We start from the raw sequence: 22356 nt of genomic DNA on the forward strand, positions 1-22356 counted from the left end.
TACAATGTTCAAACTGCAGGCTCAGAGGCCTGCAGCAGTCTGCCCTCACTGAAGCAAGCAAGCCTCATGTTCAGTTTAAGCTGCCTGGCTGCCGGCCACCATCTTGGCTGACAGTTAATTTGCATATCTCGCTGATTAGCCAATGGGAAGGGTAGTGGTCGTACGCCAATTACCATGTTTCTCTTTTATTAGTGTAGATAAGACTATAGAGCAGCGGTTCTTAACTTGTGGGTCGTGACCCCTTTGGCAGTCGAATGCCCCTTTCATAGGGGTCGCCTAAGACCATCCTGCATATCAGATATTTACATTATGATTCATAACAGTAGCAACATTACAGTTATGAAGTAGCAATGAAAATAATTTTATGGTTGGGTCACAGCATGAGGAACTGTATTTAAAGGGCCAGAAGGTTGAGAACCACTGGTATAGAGGAACCTTTAGTGAAATCTAAGATCTCTTTATTACATCATACTTCCTGCCAAACTACATAAACAAAGTCTTTTTCAATATGCGGAAGTTAGAGTTATATATTGACAAATGTGAACAAATAAAAGATGCAAGAAGCTAACAACTTTGACATAATACAGTCAAATGCACTTGGGATAAAATCTAATAACTCTTATGTCACAGGAGGAAAGCATGCCTTGACTCCCCCCAGCCCCCATGAAGTAAAGAAACAAAACATCTCTGACCTTGTACCGTGTCTCAGAACTCCAAGGCATGCCTTCTTCTCCGAGACTCAACCATTCAAAGCCAGCTAATAAGAAAGTTCATGTCCACATAGTAAAATAAGCAAGCCCTCTGCCAGTTTGTGTCTTGACCATTTTCAAAGCCCTTATTCTGTCATGAATCAGGAAAATTACTCTGTAGTTTACCAGGAAAATTTGAAATTTGATAAAAATTAAATTATTCTGAGTTTCAGTGTTTTTCTTTATGGAAATCTGCTAGTTATTTAGCAGTTATAAAGAAGGCTAAATAAGGGCAATCATAGTGAAGAACTTTACATAAAACAGAATTATCCTATTGTCACTTGTTTTTGTTAATCCTCACCTGAGGATATTTTTCCATTGATTTTTTTTTTAAGAGAAAATGCAAGGGAGGGAGGGAGAAAGGCAGAGAGAATCATTGATGTGTCTCACATCAATTGGTTGCCTACTGCATGTTTCCGGACGAGGGCTGGCCATTGAGCCTGTACCCACCCTAACTAGAATGGAACCCAGGATCCTTCAATCAGTGAACTGACACTCTATCCACTGAGCCAGACCAGCTAGGGCCTATTATCACTTTTAAACAATGTATAACTGGCTGAAATATTTAACTCCTTTTACATGTTCTTCTTATTTTGAGAAGTGCATCCATTCACTTTTCCCCCCACATACAGTCTTGACTGGTGGAGCCAGTCATGGTGGCAGCGGTAGGGGATATAATGAGAAGACATGAGCTTCTGTTCTTAAGGTGATTGCTGTCCTTGGAGGGATTCACGCAGGTCAACAGCCTTGTATTATAGTTTATTAAGGTTCCAGAGAGAAGTGTATGCTCTGATTACCCAGGGAAGCATCACAAAAGAAAGGATGCTTGACTCCAATCTGTAAGAAGTGTAGTATTTTGCCTCGGATGGTGTTGTAAATGAAACAATACTGTAGAAAGAGATATTTGTGAAAACACAAAGTATTGAAAAAATATGATAAATTTAGGGAATGACAAATAAAATGTATGGTAGATATATTAGTTTTCTGGGGCATTCATTTTCTGGGGCTGCCATACAAAGTTCCAAAAATTGGGTGACAGAGAAATTTATTGTCTCACAGTTCTGGAGACTGAAAATCTGAGATTAAGGTGTCGACAGGGTTGGTTCCTTCTGGGGCTGTGAGGAAAAATTAGTTTCATTCCTCTCTCCTAGCTTTTGGGGGGTTGCTGGCAATTTTAGGTGTTCCTTGGCTTGTAGATTCATCACCCTGATCTCTGCCTTCATCTTCACATGGCTTTCTTCTTATGTGCATGTATGTCTCTGTGTTTAAATATCCCCCTTTTTATAAGGAAACCCGTTGTTGCATTAGTACCACCCTAATTACCTCATTTTTTAAAAATGTATCTTTATTATTGAATGTATTACAGATATCCCCTTTCATTCCCTCCCCATTGACCTCCTCCACCCTGCCCCTTCCCCCCCCAGGCCTTCACCACACTATTGACCTCCATAAAGATCCTATTTTCAAATAAGTCACATTCGTAGGGAGTGGGGGTCCTATGTCTTCTTGGGGGTCACAATTCAACACGTAACAGTATGAGTATGGCTAGAATACAGGATGTATAAGAAGGTGGAATGAGCAAAAGAGGAAATGGATACACCCATAGACATGGGAACAGAATGATGGACCTAAAGCACTTATTCCAAAAGTACAATTTAAGATGTGTTTTAATGATAGAGATCACTACTTTCTATGCACAACCAGAGAGTTGGGTTCTGTGTCACTATTAAACATTGACATAAGAAATGTGGAATAGTTGCTTGATGATTCAATCTTTTGTTTCTCAGTTATGAAGAAAAATCGTTGTCTCTAAAGTAATATTATTTGAAAATGAGAATCATAGACGTGCAGATATTAGTAACGTTAAACTACTTTATTAAAATAACATAGACACTAGTCCTGGAGCTTAGAGATACTTTTTTCATTTTTTAAAAATTAATTATTCACTGAACTTCAGCCTTTATGCTTAGCAGCTTATTCATGGCCAGCTTTCCTCTCTCAGTCTCTGCTTTTTCTCTCAGTTGCCATGCTTTGTGGCTTTAATTCCTACTTCCCTCAACCTAATTTCCATGATTTGGGGCAGCAGTCCCTGCCTTTGGTTACATCTGCATTGAACTCCCCAAGCTGTGCTTGAATCCGGTCACCCACCTACTGCACTCCCACACTCTGACTGTTGAGCGCCATGGTGTCCTCTCGCACCCGCTAGGCAGTGCAGTGCTCCTCAGTCTACGGCTTCCAGATACAGCTGAGCTGTCAGTGCTGCTCACCAAACTGTACACAGGAGCCTTCTGCCTGCCTGGGAGAAGCCTTTCCAGGACTGCTGTCTCTTCTCCACTGCTGTCCCCTTCTGTCAGCCAATGGATGTATCTTAAACTTCACAGAGAAATGTGAGGTTTCCCCACTCTCTAATTACTGTTCAGATATCTCCATTAAGATTTGTGAATTTATAAATACATGTGGTTTCTTACCTCCACTTTTTTTTTTTTTAAATTTCACTGGTTTCTTTTTACTGAATTTTTACATGGCCACTATAAATTTAAAAAATTACATATGTGGCTCACATTATATTTCTATTGGAGCTTTTCTCATGTAAGTACATACATATGTACCTCATTCTTTTTTTATTGTTTAAAGTATTACATATCTCCATTTCCCCCAATTGATACCCCCCAGCCACTCCCACCCCGCAGGACAAGCCCTCACAGCCCCAGAGTCTGTGTCTGTTGGTTATGCTAATATGCATGCTGACAAGTCCTTTGGTTGATCTCTAACCCCCTCTCCCCTGCCTTCTCTCTGAGGTTGGATGGTCTGTTCAGTGTTACCTTGTCTCTGGATCTATTTTTGTTCATCAGTTTATATTGTTCATTATATTTCACATATGAATGAGATCATGTGATTTTTATCTACTTTTATAGAAAATGTTCACCTCTCTTCCGCAGGTCTAGTCCCTAGATTGTGACATTGCTTCTATCTTAGCTCTTTTCTTGGACTTTGTCTGACCAGCTACTTTTGGCATTTGTCCCTCTTCTTCCCAGCTGGTTCCTTCTGAATACACCATAAATATATTCACATCTTCCACATTTAAAAATTAAATCTCCTTGCTCATCCACATGTTCTTTCCAGGGAATACCTCCAGCTCACTCCTTCCTTGTTCAAGAAAGAAATAAGTAATATCTACCTCTATTCCATCAGTTTCTCTGAGTGATTTTTAAACTTACTTAGATCTGGATTCTAGACCTACTGCTCCACTGATCCACATCTGCAGATCCAGTGTCATTTTTAGTTCAATTGATATTTGCACATCATATTTGCTTACTCAGCCCCTTCCGTGGGATATACTAGTACTACAAGGACTCCAACAAAACATTTCCTAAGTTGAATTTTATAACCTTTTCTTCCTCCTGTTCAGTGTTTCGGTGAATGTCGTGCAAAAAACAAGCCAGAAATCTGGGTGTCTTCTGATATTCTTCTCTCCCTCTAATCTTCCATGTTTAAATAGTTAGATCTCCTTTAGTATTCTGCCTCTCCCTCCCCAGTGCATGATCTTTCACAGGGCTTTTAAAATAGATTTCAAACCCATTTTTACATCTCTGACAAGCTTTAAGAAACACCATTAACTGCACCTTCCTGGCCTCAGATAAATTCAATATCCTTAGAATGGCATTAAAGGGCTTTTCCTTTGGTTTGACTGATGTCTAAATTATCTTTATCACAGACTCCCTGATGAAAGATGTGGAATGTTTCTTCAGAAAATTGCACACTCCCTCATTAACACAAGCTTACACTTTCTTTCGGTGATAGCAAGGATGGTCACAGACTCCTTGAAACCTATATATATATGAGTGTCGTGGTCCCAACCAGTCTCTTGCCACATTCTCCAGTACCTTCAGCAATGCCAAAATAATTAGTTTCCCCCTAAATGCCATATTGTTCCTTGCTCAGAGTACCCCTCACAGAACCCCACCTGCCTCCTTCAATGGAAGAATAGACTAAAACACTCATCTTCTCTCTCCTTTAGCCTGAAGTCACCCTGAGGCTTATTATCATTCCTCCTCACACACACACAGGTCTGGGTTATTCCTTTCCTTTAAGCAAAATAAGCCAGTCAGAGAAAGATAAGTATCACATAATCTCACTCATATGTAGAATCTAATGAACAAAATAAACTGATGAACAAAATAGATCCAGAGACATAGAGGCTTGGCACAGACTTTTGAGTCTTAGAGGAAAGGTGGTGTGGGTGAGATCAACCAAAGAACTTGTATGCATATTTGCATAACCCAGGGACATAGATGATAGGGTGATGAAGGGCTGAGGCTGGGTTGGGGGGGATCTAGGGGGTCAGTGGGGAAAATAAGGAACATATATAATATTTCCAACAATAAAAATTAATAAAAATAAAATTCAATTATAAAAAAAGAACTTATTAGATATGACTTTTATCAAAAGGTAAAAAAAATAACCTATGGTAGACCAGTGTAACCTTAAGAACCTTGGAGTGAGAATGACATGAGTTTGGATGCATGTCAGAAATTGATATATTTGTTAAATAGTATAATGTCTCCTGGCAGGTTCTGAGAGTTTAAGTTTGAAGAAGGGTAAATGTATTCTGTCAAATTAGTACCATTTGAGGCTTTCTGATGGAAGGGGCATTTAAATTGGTTTTAAAAACTATAATTTGGGAATGCAAAGATTGGAGATAGAGAAGATGAGTGATAATCCTCAGATCTTGATGACATTTACTAAGTTATAGAAATTAGAATTTTGATTATATCATTAGGTTCTTTTTACAGTACTATGTTAATCACAAGAATTTAAATTACATGTGATTCATGTACTCCCTGACCTTACTTCCTTTCTTTATTTCTTATTAGAAAGGTGGTTTTCTGACATTCATGCTGAGTTCATTTTTCTAATTGTCAGTTCATATATTTAATGATTTGTAAGAACTGAGACATTGTTTCCTCAAGTGTGTTTTTAGGAAATCCAATCCTACGGAAAACTTATTAAGAAAGTATCCTATAGGGTAACAGGCTTGTGGTTGACGACAGAGTGGTAAAGGCTCTGAGAAGTTCTGCGCTGAACTCCACTTGTTTAACTCACCACTTCACAATTTATTTGAGCATAGAACCCCCTTTTCCATAATGGCTGTTCCTATTCTAAAGGATTAATTCTCCCTACTTTGGGGTATTATAATGAACCATGAATATTCATCTGGTATGCACTGTCTTTCCAAATAGACTATTAAGCATCCAAGTTGTCTTACGTTTTTACTCACATCTTAAAGACTGCAAAATACTCCTTAACTCAGAGTACTTATATCATATGTCATATATGTGTTTAAATAGTTTTTTGAACCGATTGTAAGAGAACTATTTTTATATATTACAAAAAATTCATATTACAGTGTCACAGATCTTTTGGAACCAAAACAATGGCTAGATTTCAAGTGGTTTTCCTCTTCACAATACATTTGAGGAAACAGAAGCCTCGAGAAGTTTAAGAACTTTGTGAATGTCAGAGAGAGATTCTGTAGTAGAACCAAAGCTTAAAAGTGCACATCTTCAAGAGCCCAATACTTTTTTGTTGCTCACTAATCTAATTAATTGCCTACTGATGCATTTATAAATGATAAAACTGATCTTGTTTGATCAGAGAAATGACAGTTGAGATTTTTCATGGCTTAAGTTTATAAACAGAAGCCAGAAGAGTTTATGTAAATGACCAATTTCTACTGCATACTCATTACTAACCATTGTTGAAATATATTTGGCCTAATTGAGAACAAAACCTTTAAAATAATTTAGAAATAAAAAATTAACATTCAGAAGAAATATTTTAAAATATCTAGACTGTTGGAAATATTAACTTTACAAAATACAAAACGTAAAGAGGAAGTTAGCTTCTTTTTATTCCTATTTGGTTGTTTAGTGTTTTTATTTACTAAGATGTTTTCCTACAACATGAAACTCTTGGGGATCAAAGTCATTAGGAGAATACAGCAGATTGTGCTTTTTAGTTGATTCTAACCAGCTCTGCGGTTTAAGCATAATTTGGTTTTTTTAAGGCAGAGACATTTCCATCCGTTGGGAAATATTCAACTTTAAAATTTGTTTGCACTATGGCACTATATCATAGCCCCTGACTTGCTAACTTTGGAAAAATTAGGATGTATTGTACCCTCAATCAACCACATAAAAACAAACTTAAAAGGGAAAATTTATTTTACCCTCTCTTGATAAAAAAAATCACTGTTTTATTAAAATTTCATGTTACTACTGAAAATGCCAGGGTATAATACATACAGACTTTAGGAGCTGTCGAGGTATGAAGACACATGATCCTGCATTTCTCTTACTTAAAGTAAGTGTTTGTGTCTGTATAGAAAATCTCTTTAAGTACAGGAAGCACATCCAGTCTTTCAAGGATTAAGGATATAACACACCACGTATGATATTTTAACTAGACAACATGAAGTGCAAAATAGCTCTAATATGTCTCCAACTTTATCGCCACGTGGAAAACTAATGTTGCAAACTAATGTTGCAAAGTCAAACATGACAATAAAACATAAGAAATAAGGTAAATTTGTGAAAGAATAAGATATATTTGCTGAAGAGTATATTCAGATGTTGAACCATTTAGTAACAGTATGTTGAGAAATCATATATGCAAATTTAAAAATTTTTAATCTTTCAGATATTCTACTCTCCCCTGGCCCTCTTTGTACCACCTTCGGTATATGCTGTTCATCTTCAGTTCAATCTCCTCTACCAGTTCTGGATCCACACAGAGGTAAATCCTTTTATTTTATATATATTTTTAAATTTTATATCTAACTAGCCTGCAGCAATGTCCTGGAAATCCACTAGCAGCTGATTTATTGTGTAAGAAAATCTTTGTCTGCATTCTTTAAGGAGAAACATCTGTTCATTTTTATTCCTTTTTACTGAATATATATTGCAAAGTTTATAAGAAGCAATGAGGCCAGTTGGTCTCAATTAAATAAAACCATTTTTGAACTATTAAGTACCAAAACATTTTAATACTTTATTCAATACAATATCTTCCTGTATTGCAGTTTATTAAACATTGTTTGCCAAAAGATGTTGAAATTTATTTTAATATAAAGATATAAATTTATATATAAAATTTATGTATGTTTCTAAATATATGTGATATCTACATATAAATATTATTTATAAGTTATTCTATAATATAATTTAGTATTATATATTAGTAAGTATTTAATTCCATATATAAATGTATAATATTTACATATTATATAAGTGGGAAGTTCTTTAAAATTCCTTGACAAAATTTTAATGCCTAAAAAATTATTAAAATATTTTTGTATGGAAATCTTGCTTTAATTTTAGAGTTTGAATTTTATTTAAAAGGTGTTAAATATATTGTTAAGGTAGGTTTTTTCCCAGCAGAAAAAATGAATAAATATAATTTTTTGAGTCTTCTGTGATATCTCAAATTGTCAGACTTGAATGTTTGCAGAAAGATCATTATGGAACTGATTGGTTTATGAACTATTGTACTGAACTGGTTGTTAAGTACCACAAAAATCACAGACCCAGAAAAATTCTTACGTATACACATGAGAACCCTTTCAAGCATTTGGTATTTATTAGAGGTCTTTTGAAGTTCTATAGGAAGCACATTGACAGGTGTTGCAACTGGTTGAACAATACCGCAAATCACAGTTGCATTAGACGCCAAAGCTTGATGCAACAAAGAGCATTATTTCATTAATCTGCAGTATTTCATGCTACTGACTTGCTTGGAATAAAGAGACTGTTACCATGACTGTGGGCATATGTGGCATTATTAGAAGATCTGTTATGAAATAGCATTGGATTTTATGGTAGTTGACATACATCAAACAGTCAATATTACAACCATCTGAAAGAGTTGTTGAGGTCAATTCTGACTCTAGAGGTCAAAGACCAAATTTGTTTAAATCATTGAGGGAAGCTTTCTGATGATTTACATGGAGGGGTTAAAGGAGAATTACATTTTTATAACAGCTCTGCTCCAGGTCATGCCATGTGTTGGGTTCACGAATTAGTTTGGATACAGAACAATGGTGCCTAAGTAAAGTCTGCCTTTTCCTGTGTCCCTCTAAGGATCATGAGCCAGGGCTTGAGTACCATCTCAAGAAGAAAGGGAGAGTGGAGGAAAGCCATTGATGAGGCATTTCTTTCAAGCTCAGAGCTTCCAGGTGGCTTCACTTCTAACTCAAAAGCATTGCATCAGAACTCTCACTTCTGTTGCACATCATGCTTTGGAACGTACTTTACAATGTGTAGTTACTACAATTGAGTTGCACAGGAAGCAAGAGCACACTTTCTGAAATTAAGGTTTGGATCTTGGAATTTTAAATTATATTACTAGCTGTGAATATATTTATAAGGGTTTTTTTTGCAACTGTGTATTTAATTACATTTATTGCTATATAGACAGCATATTACCACTTGTTTACAAATAATAAAATAATTTAGGAAATAAAACCAAGAGATTTGTATCAGTGGCTGCTTTTAGAGAAAAGGGCAAGTGAAATAGAGTGGGGAAAAGACAGCCTTAAAAAAATTATTCTGATCATGTGCTTTCTCTACTTTTTAATTAAAGATTAATACACATTAGATTTAAAAATAAAAACTGAAAACAATTACCTCAGTCTAAAAAAAATACCCACTTTATGCCTCTTTAGGCCACTTTAGCAGTGCTTCATTTCAGGCATCTTACTGATGGTTAATTCACAGAAACAATATGTGAGCCATAGACATGACAGTGTTGGCCATAGTCTGCACATTCCTGAATGGAAATTTGACTCATACAGTTGTTTCACTTCTGCTGACCTCCATAAAATCAGTTCTCACTCAGAAGGAAATCTGGTCTGAAAGAGGTACTGATTTTATAAAAGTGAAGAAAAGTTCATTCCTTTCAATCAGTTAGGCTAAGATGCACAAAAATAAATAACGCCTTTGAAAGATTCTAATGAAAGAAAAAATAGGCCATAAAACAAACAAGAGTTTATAATCAAAATTTTGTTTACTTTTGAGTTACTTTAATGAAGAAACAACAGTATCTCTTCCCTTCTTCTCTTTTGAAAGTTATAAAAATTCTGCTTGGAACTATACACTTGCTTAATTTTTATGACTACATTTTTGTTTATTCATTCATTTGAAATGTCTGCAGCATATAGTTGTACTCTTTCCTTGTGAGCATAGTTAAGGCAAGTAGAAAATCGTATTACATGTTTTAAATGTAATAAGTGTGGAATGTTATAACTATTTTAGAAATATTAGATGATAGTTGGGTGTTAACTGATTTCTACAATACAGAAGTAATAGTATCACTATCTATAACCTTTCAGTTATCTTAAATTTACCATCATGTGTTCATGTACATATAAGATGATGCTTGGGCAGAGAAATGTAACAGAAATCATTATTTGGTATTGAATATTTACACTGTATAATTAAATGGTCTGTATAGTGCTAAACTGAGAGATATTTATGTGCAGATAGTGTGGTTCCTCCTTCTGTGGTTCCATGAAGGGGTCCCACTTTAAATTTCCAGTCCTTAGATCAAAATTCCATCTCTGACCCCTATACTAATGAGACTAGAATTTTCTTTTTGAACTCTACTCCCCTTTCCTTGTATCACATTCTTTAGGACAGCCATTCTATTAGAATACTACTTTGCCAACTGTATCCACCAAACACAAATATCACTGAAAATGGTCAAGCTCTGAAGAAAACAAATTCTTCTCTTTAGCAACCTTTATACTCCACCAACTGTCCCAATCATATCTTTCACTGAGGATGTATTTATGTTAGACCTATATGTAGGGTCAATAGAAATTAGAGTATAGGAGAATTTCAGAAAAGCAGTGTGCAGAATTAGAAAGCAAATGGAATATTCAGTAGAACAATGAAGCAATATAACTGAAGTGACAAGAGAAGCCAGAAATTTGCAGAAGCTAGGACAGTGGTTCTCAACCTTCCTAATGCCGAGGCTCTTTAATACAGTTCCTCATTTTGTGATGACCCCCAGTTTCATTGTTACAAATTGAACATAATTAAAGCATAGCAATTAATCACAAAACAATATGTAATTATATATGTGTTTTCTGATGGTCTTAGGCGACCCCTGTGAAAGGGTCATTCGACCTCCAAAGGAGTCGCGACCCATAGGTTGAGAACTGCTGAGCTAGGACATATAGAGAGGAAGAGGAAAATGTAGCTCTTTGGCAACAAAACAGTAGACTAGTAGCAGCATGAGCAAAGATTTAGGAAATTTAGCCCTAGCTGGTTTTGCTCAGTGGATAGAGCCATTGGCCTGTGGACTGAAGGATCTGGGGTTTGATTCTGGTCAAGGGCATGTACCTTGGTTGCAGGCTCCTCCCCAGCCCAGGCCCTGGTTGGGGCACATATAGGAGACAACAAATCAATGTGTTTCTCTCACATCAGTATTTCCCCCTGTCTTCCACTTTCTCTAAAAATCAATGGAAAAATATCTTCAGGTGAGGATTAAAAATTAAATATACAAGTAATTTGCCCTGGGTCTCATGATAAGTAAATGTCAAAGCTGGGTTTTGTAACAGGTAGTCAGGATCCATATTCCTTGCTCTTACCCACTATACTATAAAGCTTCCCTGTAGATGGGTCATTTCTGATCTTAATGCTATAATAAAAAAGCCACTACGTGTTAAGCATCCAGTATGTTCCAAGCAAAAAATGTTGTATGTAATTCCCATAAAGTAATTTGAATCACTAAAGACCAATTAAACTTTTATAGGTTGTAAAGAATGAATATAAATTCAAGTAACTTCAGTTAATGGGGTTTTATTTTAAGGGTACATGTAGAAGTACATGCAGCAGGAAACCATTCCAGAAATTTAATAGACAATTTTAGAAAACTGGAATTTTTATATTCACCAACTCTGTGACAAACACTGTCCCTTTTAAAACTAAGAATATTGAGTTTATATAAGGTAACATGGTTGGTTTCAGTGCTTGCATTTTGGCCATTACTCACCCATTGCGCTTCCTCTTCAAACAATGTGTTTATTAAATATATCTCCATAGATGGCAACAGGGTTCATAAAGATCCTATATGGCATAGTGAAAAGATCAAGGCTGTAGGTTAGTTAACACAGAAATGAGGTGAATCTTGCCTGTTCCAAATTATCATGTGACCTCTATACACATCTACTTGTTCTTCTTCAAATGTAATCTATTCTCTGAGGTTAGTCCCACATAAAGCATTTGGTGATGTTCCATTGCTTGCTGAGTAAAAGTCTAAATTATTTTTGCATTTCCTGTTTCTCATGCACTGCCTTCTCTTGATGCACATGTCATTACTTTCCATTCCGTGCAATTCAGTCAAGCTAGGCCATTTTCCATTTCCCATATATATCTGATGTATAATCATAGTTTCTCTCATTTTCATATTTCTACACTTTGCTATTCTATGTTTTTCAAGGCCCAACTCAAATTCTTCTTCATAAAGTGTTTTGTCTTTTAAGAGCAAGTACCTATATAGCTTAGATTGTGTGTCAGTTACTACACTACTATTTCACAAGATCTACTTAATTGATGATCATACAACCCTATGATCTCCATTCAAAGTGAGGAAATTGAAACTATGTAGAGATTAAGGAAATTATCTATTGTTGTTGCAGCTAAATGGTAATAGATCCATGATTCAAAACCTGGTAAATAATTATCTTTCCTTTCCTCATCTGAAATATAGTATCATTGGTTTTACATTTCTTAGAGAATTCCTAGTTTGCCCAGAACTGCCCCAATTTATGCCTGTCTTTCTGGCATGATTGTTACTAGCTCAGTTATATACTCTCTTAAATTATTCATTGTGCACTTGAGTTTTCCTCTTAAAATGTTCTTCAATCTCTCGTTCCCTTTCCGTTTTCATTGCCTCACCTTAATTTATGGTTCTGTCATTAATTACATAGATGGTTACATTAGAATTCTATTTACCTTCTATTCCTACAAACTCTTTTCTCTCCCTTATATTTCAATACATGAACTGGGATGATCAACTTAGAAGACGATGATTAAAACACTCCCAACGTGTGAACAAACATCAACAACATGAGATTTCAAATGGTTCTATTGCCTGAAATCAAACACCTAAAATTCACCAATGGGTTTCAGGGCCCTTAGGATATAAGCTTTGTTTACTCCTCCATTCTCATCCCATTAGCTGGTCCGGTTAAACTACACCATATTTTACTTCCGAAGTACAGCAAACACTTGTTCATTCTGAGTATTTGCACATGCTCTCTCTGGGAAGCTCCTTTTCCAAACATTCTTCATAATACAATTCAATTACTACTTCTTCCGGAATGTCTTTTTCACCTCCTAGAGTGAAGTGTACTTTTCTTTAAACTATTCCTGTGTTTATTTCTATATCCATATTGGCAGTTACAGATTAAGAACATGAGTTTGTGGGGGGGACATAAATGTAATAACACATTAGTTCCTGCATATGGGAAGAATCCAACTAATGGTAATGACGACTAATTCTGTATTGTATTTGTTGCTTAACTCTGTCTCTCCCATTATTCTCTGATTTCCTTGATAACTAAAAATTAGTGTTAGATAATAATATATTATGTATGTATATATTTGTATTTATATATGGAATATACTTATGCCCTATCTCCTTATAGAGTGTACATTTCGAACAGTTATGTTTACGCATCTTTTGTCTTCAATTTCTTTATTGGTTAAGGTATTACAAATGTGTCCTCATCCCCCCATTAACCCTCAACCTCCCCCCGAACACTCATGCTCTCATCTCCCTGTTGTCTGTGTCCAACATCTTTTGGATTGATAAGGAATTTGGGGGAAGAAGTTTTATTTCAAAATATATGCTTTTGAAAATATTTATTTTAACAAAATCAAATTTTATGCTTTTTTTCTATCAAGTTCTTATTCAAAAAGCACCTACTCCTATTCCCACCCCCTTTGTTTTTTCCTTAAAATAAGTTGGGATATTTCTAGTTACTTTTGTTCTCCTTATTTCCTTACTTCCTTTATTCCTCCCTAAATTTCTTGTTCTAATCCTCTCTTCTCTTAATATTCTTCCTTCTTTAAAATTTAATTTACTTCATTTTTATACTGTCTCTATGTGATTTCATATTTAGTCTATAGCTGTGATGTAAATGCTCATAAGGATTTGAAATCAGTGTTTTCACTGTCTCACTTAACACATTAACAGGAATATTTGACACCACCCTGAGTCAACATGTCTAAAATGTACTTCACTATGACTCAAATCAGCTGCTCTTCTTTACTTCCATTATTCCTTAAAGTCAACATCAAGATAAAACCTTATTGTCACTTTGTTGGTTTTATCTCTTTTGTGGACTATCTTTAATCCAAATCCTATACATATTCTCTCTATAAATGATCTTTTGTTCTATTATGCACTTCATTTTAAAATAATTTACCCACTGTGATTGTTCATGTATAAAATTTTAGTGTTTTCAAATGTACTAGATACATAAATGTCTTTGAAATACACACATTCCAAAAATATTTCATAAGCACCTACTCTGTGCCAAAGAGGCTATCAGCCCTCTGACCTGAATCAGCACCCCTTGTTAGTAGCATTTTGAGGATTACAGTCTTCTTCAAGAATCTGTTGGGTTCTGTGACTTTCCCAAAGGAGAAGAAAAAACTTCAACAGATATGTTATTAAGCTTCCTGAAGCTCATCCATATATTGTTTAAAAATTCAGAGGTAATTTAAAAAAATGTCTCCTGTGAAAGAGCTGTAATGTGAGGCTTTCAGACACGAGGTATATTATGGGGATGTGCTTGTCAGAATTGGAGAGGAGGACATCTTTGGAACAAGGGAGACATAATGGCTAAGACATAATGGTTAAAGTACATGTTTTATAATCAAAAGTAAAGGGTACCTCCAAATGGAAAATTAAGAAATATTTGTTTTATGAATAGGTATGAATATTTAGTAGATTAATTTGAACTCTTTAACCTTGCTTCCTAATCTGTTAAGCGGAAGTAATCATGCCTACTCCATAGGAGTGTTATGAGGATTGATGAAATTATGTATATACAGTAGGTCCTCGGGTTACATGGGAGATCCGTTCCTATGGCGACATAACACGATTTTCGCCCTAAGTCAGAACCCACCTACATAAGCACCTACGTCACTCACATGGAGCACATATACAGCAGTAATGAAGTGAAACAGTAAAAAACATTTAAAAGAAAGATAACAGTTCCTGACCTTTACTTGTGGTAAATAAATAATAAAAAACATAAAGCACATATGTACATACGTCAAAATGACGGAACTTTTATTTTTTTATAAATAAATGGGAGATGGCGATGTAACCACGCATGATTGAAAATTTTAAGAAAAACTTCCTATGTGGAAGACTGAACAAAGAGTCTAATTTTTAAAGGTGTTTCTAAGAATGATGCAAAGCTACCGTAATGCCCATGGCCCTCAGACTCTGGGAAAACTCTAACACAAAGCACCTACGTCACTCACATGGAGCACATATACAGCAGTAATGAAGTGAAACAGTAAAAAACATTTAAAAGAAAGATAACAGTTCCTGACCTTTACTTGTGGTAAATAAATAATAAAAAACATAAAGCACATATGTACATACGTCAAAATGACGGAACTTTTATTTTTTTATAAATAAATGGGAGATGGCGATGTAACCACGTAACCTGAGGACTGTCTGTATTAAGTGTATAGTCTTGGAAATGATATGCTTTCAACAAATGGCAGTTATTATAGAAAAGCCAAAATACTACAAATTAGAATTAGTACATAAAGTCTGAGCTAGAATAAAAGCAAGTATAACTCTTGGATCAAAATTATCTGGGTGCTTACTCAAGATAAAGAATGATGGCCCCCTTCTAACAGAATCTGAATTTCTGGTGAGGGTAAGAATCTCCATTTGAACAAACACCCCTAAGGGATTAGACTTAACATTGACGAGTCGATGTTTGAATACAGGAGGTGACAGTAAACTTACTGAAGACGAATACTATATTTTATTCATTTTTGTTCTCCCACTTTCTTGAACTTGAATGACTGTCAGCAAATACATTCTTAACTAATGAATGAATTGATCGTGTTAACTAGATTCTTTATAATATATACATTTATTGGAGAACATGAAGAAAATAGTCATAGCGAAGTCTTGGATCAGAGAGGACTAAATTATGTGTCCTCCAAAATTGATGATATTTGGAGATGGGAGGTAATTGGGTTATGAGGGTGGAGCCCTCATGATGGGATTAGTACCCTTTTAAAAAAGAGACATTAAAAGAGAGGGGATATAGCAGGAAGGCCATTCTCACCAGACACTGAATCTGCTGGCACCTTGATCTTGGACTTCCTAGCCTCCATCACTGTGAGAAAGAAATGATTGTTGTTTAAGCCTCCTAGCCTGTTATATTTAGTTATCACATCCCAAACTGACTAAGACAGGATGTATTGATTAAAGAAAAATCCTGAGGGGATAAGGGACAGATGATACACCTTAGCTAGTCTTTAGAAGAAAAATATGCAAATGGACATAGGGTAACTGAATTTAAGAAAAACAAATATTTGTAACTTCTAACCTACTGATTGAGAATTCACTCTATTATATATGACTTTAAAAAATTAGTATACAAATGTTTTTAACAGAGCAAACTTTATAATAGGTGACAATCAGGAGATCTGACCTATGAGATTGTAAGATTTGAAGTGCAGATTTATGTGTTTAATCATAAAAGTATGATTAAATCATAATGCTTAGACAGTGCCAGGTACATGGCTGGTAATCCATTAATGTTTGTTGATTAATGAATCTAGAAGCAACACCTGAAATTGGAAATTTGTTCATAATGGCAGCCACAATGTACTGAGTTTTAGAATGAGTTGAATGTTTGAAGAATGCATTATATAACTACCTGGATGGGATTGAACAAAAACTACTTAACCTCGCAATTTATTAGTTACTTTCTTTTATCAGAATGCTGTTACTACTACTACTATTACTACTAATGTGGTTCATTTTCTCACTGAGTGTCCAAACTGGTAAATATAAAATGGTGTCACAGGAATGAAGTTTTACATGATTATGCTTATGAATGTTCCCCATTTTCTGTCTGTCAATTTAATAGGTGTTTTTAAAAAACAGTCACTTGGAATCAACCTCCCTTTGAATGAACACATTCAGCAGTTACTTGCATTCATTTTTCCAGGAAAAGTCAAAAGTGTTATCCAAAATGTAAACTGAGACAATTTTTTAAACGCTAACTTGTTCAGCTCTTGTCCTCTTATTTGAGGAATAATTCAATCTTAAGTGACAAGAATCAGCCTTCAAGATAATTTATTATAAATACAGTCATTTAAAACTATTGTTTATTATATAAACATAGCCTAGTCTCATTCTTCTTAAAACTGAGCTTTTAACTTGTTAACCCTGTGGTATAGATACATCAGAAATTTACTCCCTATGAAGCTCTTTATGATCCCAACAGCCCTGATTCTTCCAGATTGTTTTATTTCCAAACTAAAAATATTGTTTTTTCACTCTTGAGTGTGGAAATTTAGCTACCTCCATATTACATGCTTACTGAAGTAGAAAACTGCCTAATCAGATAGGAAAACATTTGGCTGTGAATAAATCAGCATTTGCTGAGGATTTCAAAGTGTGAAAATAGGCAGGCAAGCACATAGCCTATGAGCTTTGCTTTCTCTTGCTTCCCTGTAGAGAAATCGTAGGCTAATATGGCTGCCCCTGCCATCTGTCTAAATACTTGAGTTGTTGTCTTGAATTAACACAGCAGAACTAGTGGGGGATGTAATTAAGATTTTATTTTTACACTTTATCACCAGATGCTCCGCAATATAAATTATCCATAAATGTGCAGATTGATTAAGATTTTAACAAGGAAAACAATGAATGTTTAGAGATCCACTAATTCAGAACAAGAGGTACAATTATTTTAATATGTTAAGTTATAATGTTCATGGGTTTTATCAATTTTCTAAAACTTTACATGAATTGCTATAGATTTTCTTGAAAGTGAAAAAACATTTTCCTATATATCAGTGTTTCTCAACCTTCCTAATGCTGCAACCCTTTAATACAGTTCCTCATGTTGTGGTGACCCCCAATTTCATTGTTACAAATTGAACATAATTAAAGCATAGTTATTAATCAGGAAACATATGTAATTATGTATGTGTTTTCTGATGGTCTTAGGCGACCCCTGTGAAAAGGTCGTTCGACCCCCAAAGTTAATAAATAATTAAATTATCAGCTATTAAGTGGTAATTTGCATTGTTCCACACTGTGATCTTTCAAGAGATCTTAACAGAGGCCCAGCCCATGTGGCTAATAGAAAGTGCCAAATCCTAGCCACTAGACCACCAGGGACTCACCATGTGGCTAATTGGTTGAGCTTCCACCTATGAATCAGGAGGCTACAGTTTGATTCCCAGTCAGGATATATTCCCAGGTTGCAGGCTCAATTCCCAGTAAGGGGCATGCAGGAGGCAGCCAGTCAATGATTCTATCTCTATTCATTGATGTTTCTATCTCTCTCTCCCTCTTCCTTGTGCTCACAAACCAATAACAATAAAAAAGAAAAAAGTAAATAAAATATTTTTTAAAAAAAGATCTTAACATGGGCACTCGATAAATACCTGTTGAATAAATTGAATCCACATAGGTTATTTTGATTTCCAAATAGTCAATTGAAGAAGTTTATCAACAAGGTAGACTTTTTGTGCATTCCCCAGAAACAATCAATGAGACTCTTTGCAAAGCTGCACTATTGGGAGCTATATAAAACATATATTTTTTACCAAAGATAATTTTCAGCTTTTGACCTAGAAAACAAATTAAATTTTTTTTGCATTTTTATTTTTAAATTAAATTTTTGGGTGGCATTGGTTAATAAAATTTTATTTAGATTTCAAGTGTGCAATTCTATAATACATCTTCAGTATATTGCATTGTATGTTTACCACCCAAAGTCAAATCTCCTTCCATCACTATATATTAGAACCTCCGCTTCTTGTTAGATAATTCTGGTGCCAATTATAAATTCAAATTGATTAGAAATTCAAATATCTTCACTGTGCAATACAGTAATTGAAAAAGAAAAAAAAAACTGAATGATTTTCTCATCCTTCCACTAAAAAAACAAAATAATTGAGAAAAATAACTTTTTTTGTAAAAACTTTTTTTTGAAATAGTTTTACCTTTCCACTGAAGAGTCCAATGGGCTGTAAATAATCTTCCTGATTATTGATTTCTTTTAAATATGTATCGCTGTATTTATTTTTATTTCTAAAACCTAGTAAGTTTCATAGAAATTCAGTAATATTTGCTGAATGAATGAACTGGCGGACAAGAGATTTCTTGCTCCGCTTATTATGGAGTTAGCTTTTAATAAGACACTTTGATAAGAATGTATAAATACAGGTTTTAATGCTAAGAGAAAACCTTTATTGGTAGTTTGGTACTTAAAATAATTGTTGATTGGCACATGAGTAGATATTCAAAATATGATAAATATGTTAATGTGTATTAATATCTTAATATGTATTAACATGCTTTATTTATACATATTAATAATGTATATTAACATAATGTTTAATGTATATCAATAACACATTAATATACAGGTTTTCTATCTGTAAATGGCATCGACAAGTGGAATATATAATTGAAAGGTCATAGAAATATTTATAACCAACTTAAATTCCAAAAAGATATGCATGAGCCTATATTTGATTATAAAGATCTTTCCAAAGAAAATATTCTCTAATATTTTGGACACAGATGCACATGCACACATGCTTAGATAAAGAGATGGGGGGAAAAAAAGGAAAGAATGAGGGGAAAAGGAAAGAGAGGAGAGGAGAAGGAGAGGAGGGGAGAGGACGGGAGGAGAGGGAAGGGGAGAAGGAAAAAAGGGACAGAGGGAAGAAGGAACGAAAAAAGAAAAGAAGAAAAGTTGACCAGGAAAAACCAGTAATCATGGTATAACTATTAGTCTATTTAATTTTAGTTTAGGTTTGTATTGAACATTGCCACTAATTTACCTGAAAACTTTTCTCATTTTCACACTGCACTTCAGGCAAATCTTTCTTAGTTCAATAAAACATAACCATGATTTTTATATAAGATGATAAATGTATTAGGAGCTGGTTTAGTATTTCCCTTAAATACGTACTGCAGTGAAACATGGAGGCCCACAATGGTATGGGTCCCTCTGGAACATCAATCATGCATGATGCTGTGAAGAAAAGTCTTGACTAGTTAGAGTCAATGTCATCACTCTAACCTATGCTCATCTGAATGCAGGCATTTTCCTACTATGGAGATTTTATTTCACTTCACCCCCAACCCAGTCACTCCTCAGCATTTATCATATTGTTAGCACATTCGTCTTTATAATGTGGATTCTATAAAGCACACGCTTCTGCGGACATATTTTCCCTATTATGATTTTCCCCTCTCAGACAGGAAGCATGAATATGTGAAAGCATCTCTTATTTGGAAAGAACATTGTAATTAAGTGTAGGCATCTGCCTTCTTTCTGAAAAGTAAGTACTTATAAATATTCCTATGGCTTTTCAATAATATGTTCCAGTATTTTTAGTGCCAATTTGCAGATAAGGCCACATTCCCACTATTAGTCTAAAATTAAACAAAACAGTAGAATTAAGAGTTTTCTTTTTTTAATTATATTTAGAATTTCTTTTCTCCAACCTCATTAGCCATAGTGAAGTGAGAAGAGGCAGTTTTCCAAGCAATTCAGACAAAGAAAATACTTTTTGTTTTGAATTAACTGAATATTTTTGTTAAAAATGGCTTGTTCTTCAACTTGACCATTGGTTAATTGTTTCTGTATTCTTAACTGACTTCAGAAATCTAACCAGTCAATGCTTCCCAATAAGAAGAATAAGAAACATTAAGAAATGTGTAAAATGAAATGCTTTTATAATAAATCATTCTAGGCAGGTTTTATAACCTGGCCCTCAGGTTATAAAACCCTAAGAGAAAACTACAGGATGCATTGTGTCAAAGATCTAAGAAGCACCAACAGTGCCTAAAATCCATGAGAGGCAGTATAGAAGCTGAAATCCCTGCATTTTTTATAAATTCCAGGATTCATTTTTAATGGAAATGTAGTCAAAAAGCACTTAGTTATTATTTTCATTAAAGTTCTAAAAGAGTAAATTACTTTTATTTGATAGAAAAATTGCTAAACCTCTTAAAGCAAAATGATAGAAAACTGGAACGATTTCTGAACTAAAACAGAAACAACTCTAGGGCTTCCTCCCAAGCCCTTTAAACTTACATTAGAAATTTAATTTCTGTGAGCTTCATTTTTATGCTTTTTAAAATAATGGAATATTGGATTATATTATTTTCAAGTCCTCTGTACATTCTAAAATTTCATAATTAATTAATACATTTAAATTTAAAAAAAAAAGACAAGACAAATAACTAACTTCTAAAAATGAAAATAGCTGCAATTATCTCCACAGTATTTTTCTGAAGTGATTCAAAGCGAGCTTTGGTGGAATTGCTAAATGACTGAATTTGCAAAAGTGGGCGATAATTGAGTCGTTATGCTCAACCCTTATTAATTATTAATGACTTCTCTTGGACTTTGAACCAGAAGGGTTTTCCACCAGAGAGGTCCTGACTGGGCTTGTCTGAATGATGAATCATCTCCCACACGGAGGTGGTCTTTCCCAGCTCCAAGGTACTCACAGGCACTACCAGGAAATTTAACTGTGGTTGCCTGTGTTGTACTTGGCTTTTAAGTTTAAAAAAAGAAAGAAAGGAACTTTCAATATTGATATCACCATGCTGTAGCCTGCAGGAGCAAAAGATTTTCTTTGAGGAAAAAAGAGCTGGACGTTAAAAAACAATGCACTCCGCCAAGGCTCCAGTCATCTGAATGCACTCAACATTTGTGTGGCTTTAAATCTGGCTGCACACACATGCCAGGGCCAATGATCAGAAATGCATCTGGGTCGCAGAAGCCGCCCTGTAGTCTCCTCCACCCCCTTTTGTTGGCTGTTTTTGTAACATATGTTAGGCACCAAGGAGACAAACAAGGATAAAATGGGATTCTCCTTTCCCATATGATTCTATGCCAGAGAGACAAATCCCAACCAAAGCATCCGATTTCAATGTTCTGACTACTGAGAAACCCCACTTTCTTGTTCTCTGTCCATCACCAATCTTTTCAGCAAATATTTTTCCACCAAGTACAAAGCAATGTAGGCTAATAAAATACAGGGTTCTTTCTCCCTACTCCATTTCCAATTCTTGGTCACTAATAATGTGTTAGTGACATAATACTTCATAGACATGCCATTTGATATAAAGGCTACCTATTCACAGTATTTTAAAGTCTTGAAATAAAGAAAATACAGATAGTCCTTTGTCTATGAATTCTGTGAATTAATCAAAAAGTCTTGTTTGCATCTCATAATTTCTCATGGAAATAACTTTAAAAATGGTGATAGAACTCCATTAGAAGAGAGGGAAA

At 34.8% G+C, this 22356-nt stretch overlaps 1 protein-coding gene across 1 annotated transcript in view; it reads left to right on the plus strand.

Moving 5' to 3' along the window:
• AGMO (alkylglycerol monooxygenase) overlaps positions 1–22356 on the plus strand; it is a 271313-nt gene that overhangs the window by 105664 nt on the left and 143293 nt on the right. The window contains exon 5 of the mRNA XM_006779052.1: positions 7449–7544. Coding sequence (XP_006779115.1) covers positions 7449–7544 — 96 coding nt within the window. The remainder of the gene's footprint in view (positions 1–7448; positions 7545–22356) is intronic.

Source organism: Myotis davidii, unplaced genomic scaffold, assembly GCF_000327345.1.
Source record: "Myotis davidii unplaced genomic scaffold, ASM32734v1 scaffold168, whole genome shotgun sequence".
NCBI lineage: Eukaryota > Metazoa > Chordata > Mammalia > Chiroptera > Vespertilionidae > Myotis > Myotis davidii.